General features: G+C 45.8%; 1 protein-coding gene across 8 annotated transcripts in view; it reads left to right on the forward strand.

The window, feature by feature from the left end:
• The window catches only part of SLC4A3 (solute carrier family 4 member 3), a 198,634-nt gene that overhangs the window by 111,584 nt on the left and 75,042 nt on the right, over positions 1-12,008 (forward strand). For all 8 annotated transcript variants that reach the window (XM_033945918.1, XM_033945913.1, XM_033945916.1 and 5 more), the window contains one exon: positions 4,763-4,957. In XM_033945918.1, the coding sequence (XP_033801809.1) occupies positions 4,763-4,957 (195 nt within the window). The remainder of the gene's footprint in view (positions 1-4,762; positions 4,958-12,008) is intronic.

Genomic DNA, 12,008 nt, shown 5'->3' on the forward strand with positions numbered 1-12,008 from the left:
AGAGAGGATCCTGGCGGGGATGGGTGGGATTTCTGTCCCCGTGCAACTCTCTACTCTAGACCAGTGGTTCGCAACCCTGTCCTGGAGGACCACCAGGCCAGTCAGGTTTTTGGGATAGCCCTAATGAATATGCATGAGAGAGATTTGCATATAACGGAGGTGATAAGCATGCGAATCTGCCCCATGCATATTGATTAGGGCTATCCCTAAAACCCGATTGGCCTGGTGGTGCTCCAGGACAGGGTTGGGAACCACTGCTCTAGACATTTCCATGTATGATGCAGACATAAATGTGAGTGTCTAGGTTACAGAATTCCCCTCTTCATGGCCTGATGAGGCCACTGCTACTGTCGCTTCTCTGCACTTATAGAGCAGACCAGACGCTCCTAGCAAAGGGACTTTCACACCTGTAAAGAAAGTGTGTTTGCATGCAAGTCCTCGCACTATGGAGTATACAGTATTTTTCGCTCCATAAAACACACCTGACCATAAGACGCACCCAAGATTTAGAGGAGGAAAACAAGAAAAAACCCATTCTGAACCAAATTCTCTTTGCCAGGCTCTGCACCCAACCCCACATTCCTTGCCAGGCTCTGCACCCTGTCCCCCTCCCTGCTAGGCTCTGTGCCCTGCTCCCCTCTGGTGGTCTAGTGGTAGGCCGGGACAGGGGAAAGGGCAGGCCGGGACAGGGCAGGCAGGCCTAGCAGCCTAGTGACAGGCAGACAGGCAGGCCTAGTGATAGACAGGCAGGCAGGCAGGCCTAGTGGCAGGGCAGGCAGGCAGGCAGGGCTCTAACCCCCACCTTCACAGGACCCCTAACCCTAGGCAAGCAGGCAGGCAGGGCTCCCCTTACCTTAACTCCTCCGGCGGTCCAGCACTGTAGGGCAGGAGCTTTCATCCTCCTGCACTTCCCTCCGGCTTTCTCCCCAGTGGGAGCAACAGAGTCGGAGCAGCATGAAGGCAGGCGCAAGTTTTTTGCTTCCTGCCTTGCCGCTCCATGAATGGTGGTCTAGCACTGTAGGGAAGGAGCTTTCAGCCTCCTGCCCTTCTCTCCTGCTTTCTTCCCCCCCCCCCCCCCTGAGTGGCACCGGAAACGGCAGAGCGGCAAGCAGGCAGATGCAAGTTTTTTACTTCCTGCCTTGTCCCACGCCACTCTGTGAATGGCTGTCCAAGTTCTCGCTGTCCCAGTTCTCATTGATTCCTAGAAAAACTGAACCAAAAATGGTGTTAATTTTCATTTTCAGTTTTCTGCTGGTATCATCAGCCATGAGGTTTGGAAGAAGTGAGGCTGGGATAGACTTGTTTGGCTATTTGTTAAAAGTTTCAGTCTGATTGAAGAGACTTCTGCTTCTTTGTTATCCCTCCCCAAGGTCGCTCCACTGTGTCTGGTAAAGCAGAGAGAGAGAAGGTATTTATTTGGCCTTGTATACTGCTGTATAACAGATACAAAATCAAATGAAAATCAATGAGTTTTAGGTTATGGGGCCATTTGGTTAGCTTAATGGAACCAAAGCCTTAAACCTTAAACCGAAGCTTGGAACAAACATAAAGATAATCAGAAGAAATGTCACAAGGCGGTGAGGGATGCCAAAAAGGACTATGAGGAGAAAATAGCGCAAGAGGCCAAAAACTTCAAACCCTTCTGTAGATAAGTAAAAGGGAAAAACCCCGCAAAAAAGGCGGTGGGACTGCTGGACGACTGGGGAAAGAAAAGGGTACATCAAGGAAGACAACAAATTATAGACAGACTAAATTCCTTCTTTGCGTCCGTCTTTACAAAGGAGGACACCGCAGCAATACCAGATGCAGTAGAAGTGTTTAAAGGAGTAATAGAAGACAGCCTCACCACAGTAGAAGTGGGCTTGGACCAGATATACTACCAGATCGACAAACTTAAAAGTGACAAATCCCCTGGACTGGATGGAATTCACCCGAGAGTCTTAAAAGAATTGAAGGTTGAAATCAGAGAGTTATTGCAAAAACTTGCCAACCTGACAATTAGAATTGGACAGATACCGGACGACTGGAAGATAGCAAATGTCACGCCAATTTTCAAAAAAGGATCGAGAGAAGAACCGGGCAACTACAGACCTGTGAGCCTTACGTCTGTCCCTGGAAAGATGGTTGAAGCACTGATTAAAGATAGCATAGTCCGGCACTTGGATACACACGACCTGATGAAAGCCAGTCAACATGGCTTCAGGAAAGGGAAATCATGTTTAACGAATTTACTTCAATTTTTTGAGACCGTGAACAAACAAATTGATAGTGGAGAACCGGTGGACATAATATACTTAGACTTCCAGAAAGCGTTCGACAAGGTTCCACATGAAAGACTTCTCAGGAAACTACAAAGCCATGGAATAGAGGGAGATATACTAAGATGGATAGACAAATGTCTGGAGAACAGAAAGCAGAGAGTGGGCATAAATGGGAAGTTCTCAGACTGGGAGAAAGTGACTAGTGGTGAGCCCCAGGGCGCGGTACTTGGGCCCATCTTATTTAATATCTATATCAATGACCTAGAAGAAGGAATATCCAGTGAGATCATCAAGTTTGCAGATGATACAAAGCTATGCCGGGCAATCAGATTGCAGAAGGATAGCGAGGAACTCCAGAGTGGTTTGTGTCAGTTAGAGAAATGGGCGGAGAAATGGCAGATGAAGTTTAATGTGGAGAAATGCAAAGTAATGCATTTAGGTAGTAAGAATAAGGAACACGAGTATAGAATGTCAGGTGCAACTCTGGGTAAGAGCGAACAAGAAAAAGACCTGGGTGTACTGATAGATAGGACCCTAAAACCGTCAGCACAATGTGTGGCGGTGGCAAAGAAAGCAAATAGAATGTTGGGCATGATAAAGAAGTGAATTACGAGTAGATCGGAGAGGGTCATAATGCCGCTTTATAGGGCAATGGTCAGACCCCACTTAGAATATTGCGTCCAACATTTGTCTCCCAACCTAAAGAAGGATATAAAACTGGTGGAGAGGGTGCAGAGATAAGCAACGAAACTAGTAAAAGGTATGGAGAAACTGGAATACGAGGATCGACTTAAGAGACTGGGATTGTTCTCCCTTGAGAAAAGGAGACTGCAAGGGGATATGATCGAGTCCTTCAAAATACTGAAAGGAATCAACAAAATAGAGCAGAAAAAACTATTTACATTGTCCAATTTGACATGGACAAGAGGACACGGAATGAAGCTAAGGGGGGACAAGTTCAGGCCAAACATCAGGAAGTTCTGCTTCACGCAGAGAGTGGTTGACACCTGGAATGCTCTCCCAGAGGAGGTTATTGCGGAATCGACCGTCCTAGGATTCAAAAGCAAACTAGATGCACATCTCCTTACGAGAGGCATAGAAGGAGATGGGTGACTAAAAATTACGCCAGGTGTACACCTGGCAGGGCTCCGCGTGTGCGGATCGCCGGACTTGATGGACATTTACCATTAGTTTTAGAATAAATGCATATCTCCAAGAATAAGAAATTCCAGCTAATCATGCTTTACACAAACAGCCCTATCTTCTCTTTTAGATTTGAAGAGGTCAGCGGAGCAAAATTACTTAGAGCCGGATTCTGTAATATCACCGGTAAAATCCGACGGGCTGCTGTAGTGGCCATAAATCTAACGATTCAAGAAAGGCAAGCCATTCTCAAAGAACCGCACATGCAAATGAGGTTCAAGGAGGGTCACCAAATTTATATGAGATCAGTTGCTGGTTATAATGATCAACACATGTGCAGAATAGTCCACAAATGAGGCCTGGGTGGATAGGAGGGGCACACCAGTCAGAAAATGCTATGTCATTGTGTCAGTCATAGGTGTACCAGGGGAATTAAGTGGAGGTGCAATCGTCAGCGTTCAACAAGCGCATATAAGACACGCCTTTAATACATGCCATTAATACACACACTTGAGATGTGCTCGAGACACGTGCTTTTGAGATTTTTTTCCCATGACTATATTACTATAATTTAAGTGAAGAGTGTGTTTATAATTTTTAGCATGAACCACAGCTAGAAATGAGCGCCTGAGACACACTTTTCACCGTACTGGCACCCTTAGAGCAGCTGTTAATTTTTGGCCGCTAAAAGCCGTCGCTTTATTTGGAGAATCACCCACTGATGATGGAGAATTGCCCTGAGTGCTTGTTTATATTAATGAGCCATTTTACAACCATTTTAATAGTAATGACCTCATTGTACTACATTTGCATGGCAAAGTTGGAGGCTGCCAGGAAGTTCGGAAAAGACCATGGTGAGCCATTCTGATAATCGGATGGTAAACTGGCTGGAACTGGTTTAGTGGCCATCGTTAAAGGCATAGTAAGTTTTAAGAATCCGGCCCTTAGTCCCTCTTTCTATTACAAGGTATTCTAACTGAACACAAGGGACAAAGTCTAGTCCAATTCAGTCTCCTCAGTTTTCTATTTATAGCTAATTATAGTTCAAGGTAAAGAGATAAGGGGTGAGGAGGGCAGAGGATTTGATCTTTATTAGAAGGGAGAATTGATGGAGCTTGGAATCAAGTAGTGTCTATGGTATTGTAACTGGAAAGGAAATTGGCCATGTTAGATTTGATTTAGGTTATTTATCTTCGATCATATTCTTTATTTCACCTCAGTCAGAGGATCATCACAGCTTTAGTACTTACTTCAGTCAAAAGTCATGAGTTTAGCTGGAACATACTTGTAAACATGCATAGAATGAAGGATGAAAGACACAGGCCGCTGATGTGTGCTGCCTTCTTTTCTTCCTGCAGTTCTGCCAAAGCCAAGGCATGGAATATCTGACTGGTCGGGTGTGGATCGGACTCTGGCTTTTCATCTTTATCTTTATCATGGTGGCAGCTGAGGGCAGCTTTCTAGTGCGTTACATCTCACCATTTACACAGGAGATCTTTGCCTTCCTCATCTCCCTCATCTTCATCTATGAAACCTTCTACAAACTCTACAAGGTGTGGAAAACAGCCAGAATTTCAGGCGTGCTGTAAAAATGTTGAATGTGGTGTTACTAAGCTAGGTCAGAAGAAATGTTCATTGAGCCTGGCACTCTACCCACTGCAGTGTCAAGACAAAGGAGTTCAGAGATCAGACATAGAGTTCTGCAGTGGCGTACCAAGGGGGGGGGGGGGCGGTCCGTCCTGGGTGCCCCAAGGGGGTGCACAGCTGGCCACCCACTGGGGAATAGGCAGCCGCTGGGGAAAGGCTACTACTGCCACCATCGGGAACAAGCTGGCACCGAGTTCTCCCTCCCTGCTTTTCTTCTCCGCGGGGCCGACAAACTCTCGCCACCCGACGTCAATTCTGACGGAGAGGACGTTCTGGGCCAGGCAATCACTGCCTGGCTGGCCCGGAACGTCCTCTCCGACGTTAGAATTGACGTCGGGTAGCGAGAGTTGGTCGGCCCTGTGGGGAAGAAAAGAGAGAGAGAGACAGACAGACAGACATAGAGAAAGAATGGGGGCATGGAGAGAGAAAGAAAGAAGGGGGCAGGGTGAAAGAAAGAAATGGGGCACGGAGAGAGAGAGAGAAAAACAGACATACAGAAAGAAAGGGGGCATGGAGAGAGAGAGAAAGACAGACATAGAGAAAGAAAGGGGACATGGAGAGAGAAAGAAAGAAGGGGGCAGGGTGAAACAAAGAAAGAAATGGGGCACGAAGAGAGAGAGAGAGAAAGACAGACAGACAGAAAGAAAGGGGGCATGGAGAGAGAAAGAAAGAAGGGGCAGGGTGAAATAAAGAAAAAGTTTGGGGAGGGAATGAGGTCTGGAGGAGAGGAAGCATACCGGAGGCTGAAAGAAGGGAATAAATATTGGATGCACAGTCAGAAGAATAAAGTGCAACCAGAGACTGATGAAATTACCAAACAAAGGTAGGAAAAATGATTTTATTTTCAATTTAGTGATCAAAATGTGTCCATATATATATAAAAACAAAATATTACAAAAGCAAATATATAATCGTATGAGATTGATATTAAATAAAGGGAACCAATGAGGAGCTGGCACATAAAGCTTAGAGCTATGAAATCCATTTGAGCTCTGAGTGGTGGCGCTGAGGATCCCATATAATATCAACAGACTAAGGGATGCAACAAAGCTGATAGAAAGTTATACTATCAGGTGACAAGTGTTTATAGAGCGATAGAAGGGCATTTTAACATTTTCATCTATGTTTCCCATTCTTTTCCTGATAATTCCTAACATTCTATTTGCTTTCTTATCAGCCGCTGCACATTGAGCTGTTTCAACGTATCCTCAACAATGACACCTAGATCCTTTTCCTAACACAGAACCCAGCATCCATAGCTATCGTCGGGGTTCCTCTTTCCCACATGCATCTCTTTGAACTTGCTCACATTAAATGTCATCTTTAGTATGCTAGACACCACAGGGAAAGGGTTATCGACAAGTGCACAAAAAGCAGTACAGTAGCCTGAAGAACTGGGAGTAAAATGTTCTTTATTCATAATGACCTGACACAGCCAGTGTTTCAGCTAACAGCCTGCATTAGGGGTCTGTAAAATTTTATATCTCATAGATAGAGCCATATTATGAAATGGTAACAATGTCCCTTGTAAAATAGCACCTTTCAAATTCACTCACAACATTCAATCAATGTGTGCTTAGAGATATTGCTAAAGAGATATCTTGTTCAGTGCCAGCATCCAGGTATAGCCCAGCACCAAATACCTCATTCCCAACTGTAAGGAAAAGAATTGAGATAAAACTCAAGTGGACTTCCTCTGAGTAATAGCCAACGTGACAATTGTATCTCTTATTCTTTTCCTGACAATTGGGAATGAGGTATTCAGTGCTGGGCTGTACCTGGTGTGGCCGGGAGTAGGCAGGGCGGATGGCAAGCCTAGGGTCAGGATACAGGTAAATAGACCGAGCAGATGAATTTGAGGCTAGTGGAGTCTTTGGTAATGCCCAGATAAAAAAAGAGTCATACACAGATGGATCAGGAATTGGTTGGCAGGTAGGAAACAGAGGGTAGGAGTGAAGGGCCACTACTTGGACTGGATGAGGGTCACGAGTGGTGTTTCGCAGGGGTCGGTGTTTGGACAGCTGCTATTCAATGTATTCATAAATGATCTAGAAACAGGGACGAAGTGCGAAGTAAAAAAATTTGCAGACGACACCAAACTATTTAGTGGGGCTATGACTATAGAGGACTATAGGGACTTGAACAAACTAGGGGAGTGGGTGATGAGATGGCAGATGAAGTTCAATGTAGAGAAATGTAAAGTCTTGCACATAGGAAACAGAAACCCGAGATATAGCTACACGATGGGAGGGCTGTTATTGAGTGAGAGTACCCAAGAAAGGGACTTGGGGGTAATAGTCGACAAGACAATGAAGCCGTCGGCACAGTGCACACCGGCCACTAAGAAAGCAAATAGAATGCTAGGTATAATCAAGAAGGGTATTACAACCAGAATGAAAGAAGTTATCCTGCCGTTGTATCGGGCGAAGGTGCGCCCACATCTGGAATACTGCATCCAATATTGGTCGCCATACCTAAAGAAGGATATGGCGATACTCGAGAGGGTTCAGAAGAGAGCAACACATGTGATAAAAGGTATGGAAAACCTTTCATACGCCAAAAGATTGGAGATTGGGGCTCTTTTCACTGGAGAAGAGGAGACTTAGAGGGGACATGATAGAGACTTACAAGATCTTGAAGGGCATAGAGGAAGTGGAGAGGGACAAATTCTTCAAACTTTTGAAAACTACAAGAACAAGGCCATTCGGAAAAATTAAGAGGGGACAGATTCAGAACCAATGCTAGGAAGTTCTTCTTCACCCAACGGGTGGTGGACACCTGGAATGTACTTCCAGAGGGCGTGATAGGACAAGGTACGGTACTGGAGTTCAAGAAGAGTTTGGACAATTTTCTGAAGGAAAAGAGGATAGATAGAGGGTTACTATACAGGTCCATGACCTGGTGGGCCCCCGCGTGAGCGAACTGCTGGGCATGATGGACCTCTGGTCTGACCCAGCAGAGGCACTTCTTATGTTCATTCTTTTAATAGGCATAATTAATTGTAGAAAAAAACAAAACTATATTTCAAACGGTTCTCACTCCTATTTTCCACAGGCCTTTAGCGTCTGTTTCTTCTTTTAACAGCACTGTACTTCTGGTTATTACCATTCAAAAAAAGAAAACAAAAACACTTTCAAATTGTCCAAAAACTTTAAAGCAATAATGTCCAGTTCCTAGGTTCTAGCAAGGAACAGGAATTATACAGTCTGTCATGCTATTCTTCTTCAAGCTTTTATCTAGGCTGCGGCATAGCTGCAACAGTTTGCAAAAAGCTTCTATATCTTTTATGAGTGGTTAGCACTACTTCTGCAAGATCCATCACCACTCCTTCATTGCCAACAGTCAATTAAAGCCCTGAAATGCCGCCTTTGAGCCCTTTGGCACACTGTTCAACCTCCCAGAATTGTTCAAGACCCCAACATTTATATCTCACTATATCAGATTTCAACAGAGAAATATCTTCTTCAGTACACTCTGTCTTTTCAACAAGGTTCCAATTAGCTGGTTTCAAAAAGAAAAATGTCTTATTTTCATCAAGAACTTCCAGCCCTATATCAGGGCTTTTACTTTCAAAGTTCCCTCAGAATCACAGAGGCCAAAACAGCCTCTTACACTCTTCTTCAGTGTGCCATAATGAAGCTTGGCTACTGGGTTTCAGAGTTTTCAACAGAACCTTAGTTACACCATTGCCTTTCTCAGTGCACTCAAATCTCCAAGGGAATGTGCTCAGAATAAACTCCATAGCTTCACACTCAGTTTTCATTCTGTCCGTTTCAAACCTTGTAACTCTTGGATTTTAAATCAGAGAAAATAACTTCTGGTTCAGAGAAGTACCTGGACTGCTGAATCCTTTCGACTTTATCTTTGGCATAAGTCCAGCGTGGCTTGACTTGAAGTTGCTCCTCTTTCTTTGGCATGCACTGCTGAAAACCCACCTTTTAGATATAGCTTCCAATCCTTAACCCTACTCCTCTGCCCTCCAACCCAATCAGCTGATTAACCGTTCCCCTTAACTGTATCCATGACATCCTGTTCGTCTGTTTTGCCTGTTTAGATTGTAAGCTCTTTGGAGCAGGGACTGTCTCCTTTGTGACTGTACTGCGCTGTGTGCGTCTGGTAGCGCTATAGAAATAATTAATAGTAGTAGTAGTATTTTAAATCAGGGATTCCCTGTTTTACTCTTTCCTGGTTGCTTAAATCTGGCTGTTTTGAAGTCACCATCTCTGGTGCCTTCTTGGAAAAAGATAAATAGGAAATAAACCAGAGAGGGAAAATTCCTATCAAGTGCCTAGGCTTGGCAACAGGTTTAACACAGCCAGTATTTGGCACTTCTGGCTTTAAACCTTTTCCCTGTGACTCTGGATGCCGGCACTGAACAAGTAAGAAGCAGCTGCTGGAAGTTTTCTGGGTACTTCTGACTGGTTCCACCTTATCTCGGCCTCTGCCCGCTGTCCCTTCAGATGCCTCTGAGGGGAAGAGATTAGGGATAAAAGGTGCAGAGAAGAGTGGCCTCAAGAATGCCAAAGGAAAGCCACAAAATAAGCGTCCAACCTGATGCCATATTGAACTCACACCTACTAGGACCAAAGCTTGTTCTAAAACTCCCTCCAGGAATGATTTAGGCTTCTCTGTCTTGTGAAGCATGGCCTGGGGGCTCTCCATAGCACACATTGATTGAATGTTGTAACGTGAATTTGAAAGGTGGTTCTTACCTTTTCATAATCTGGCTGTATCTATGACCCTTGATGCAGGAAGTTAGCCGAAACACTGGCCATGTCAAGACCATTTTGGTTAAGGTGACCATACGTCCTGTTTTGAACAGGACGGTCCCGTTTTCAGACCTCCTGTCCCGTTGTCCCCACAGACAGCTTCGGGATGCCGAAATGTCCCGTTTTCAGGGACAGCGTCCCGAAGCTGTGCTTGGGGACAACGGGACAGGTGATCACTTCCTGTCCCTCCATGCCGCAAAAAAAAAAAAAGCCTCCCCATCTTTCCCCCTGTCTGCTGCTCTTACTGCCCTGCCGCTACAGCTGCTAAACCCGACAGGAAGTCTTCTTTCCGACATCAATTCTGACATCGGAGAGGACGTTCTGGGCCAGCCAATCACTGCCAGGCTGGCCCAGAACGTCCTCTCCGATGTCAGAATTGACTTCGGAAAGACTTCCTGTCAGGTTTAGCAGGGCAGGGCAGTAAGAGCAGCAGACAGGGGGAAAGATGGGGAGGCTTCTTTTTATTTTTTGCGGCAGGGAGGGAAGGAGATAGGTAGGCAGGCAAGCAGGCTGGCTTTGGCCAGGGAAGGAGGGAGAGAGGTAGACAGGCAGGCAGCCTGGCTATGGCCAGGGAGGGAGAGAGGTAGACAGGCAGCCAGGCTGACTTGGGGGGTGGGGGTGGGACAAAGTGTGGAAGGCAGTGAGAGGGACATAGGAAGGAGGCACTGGGGCACTAAAGACATGAGAAGGAGGCACTGGGGGCACTAAGGACATGGGAAGGAAGGAGGGAGGGAATAGAAAGGGACAATTGTTGGGCCTGAGTGCAGAAAGAAAGAAACAAAAGAAAGGATACACAGACAGAAGGAAACGCAACCAGAGACTCATGAAATCACAAGACAACAAAGGTAGGAAAAATGATTTTGATTTTTTTTTTTTTTAAATAATTTTTATTAAACAGAAAAGCACTGAACAGCCAAAGAAAACAGTACAATACAGACATGGCAAAGAAATAGCGAACTAGCATATCAGTCAGGGGAGCTCCCCCCCGAAGGAAGGAGAGACAAACCCCACAGTCTGCAGAAGAGGGAAACACAGAATGCAATCCAGCTGGGCAGTACAGTACAATTCAACATTTTGCAATAAACAAATGCAACAAAGAACAAAAAAAAAAAAGAGTGAAGCCCCCAACATCCAGCCAACTCACCCATCTCAGCATCCATACCCCATTCATGCCAACCCACACACATACTCACCAGCATCCATCCAAGCCCCCCCCTTCCCCCCAGTCCAGTGGAAGTAATTAGGGGCAGGGCACACACAGTCACAGAGAGCCAACCTCCAAGATGGCAGCATCCCAAAGAGATCGATACAGGCGCCGAGACGCCGACATCGGTTCCGAGCAAGTGCGAAGCTCCCAGCGGGCCACTTCAAGCAAGGAGCGCTTCCATCCTATCACCTCAGGCGCACTGGCATCCATCCAAAGATGGAGCACACCGCGCTTGGCCACCAGCAGTGCAGTATACAAAAAGCGCCAGTGTTCCAAACTCAGGCCCTGATCTAGCACCTCTCCCTCGCACCCCAGCAAAAGAAGTAAATAGGACCATTGGAAAGGCAGTTGCACAACCCGAGCCAAAAAATCCAACACCCCATTCCAGTAAGTCCCCAGCTGCGGGCATTCCAGTAGCATATGCACAAGGGTACCACGCATACGCTGACATTTAACACAGATATCGGATTCCCAGAGGCCCGCCCTCCTGCCCCGCACCCTGGTGAAATAAGTGCGGTGTAGTATTTTAAATTGTATTTCCTGTAGCGAGACATTCCGGGATCCTCTGGGGATGCTAGAGAAACAGGCCACCAACAGCTCAACCCTGACCGGCTCCCCCAACTCTTCAGTCCATTGAGTAGCTAAGCCAAGGAGTCGAGGGTCCGGTCATTCTGCCCGGGCCATCCTATACCAAGTAGAGAGAGAATTCGAAGAGGCAGGGAGAGAAAGAAAGATGTGGTCAACCTTCAGGAAACGATATCCAGCTGGGGCACTCCTCCGAGACGCCTCATAAAAGTGACGCAGCTGCAAATGTAATGTAATGTAATTTATTTCTTATATACCGCTACATCCGTTAGGTTCTAAGCGGTTTACAGAAAATATACATTAAGATTAGAAATAAGAAAGGTACTTGAAAAATTCCCTTACTGTCCCGAAGGCTCACAATCTAACTAAAGTATCTGGAGGGTAATAGAGAAGTGA

Source organism: Geotrypetes seraphini, chromosome 5 (assembly GCF_902459505.1).
Source record: "Geotrypetes seraphini chromosome 5, aGeoSer1.1, whole genome shotgun sequence".
Lineage (NCBI taxonomy): Eukaryota > Metazoa > Chordata > Amphibia > Gymnophiona > Dermophiidae > Geotrypetes > Geotrypetes seraphini.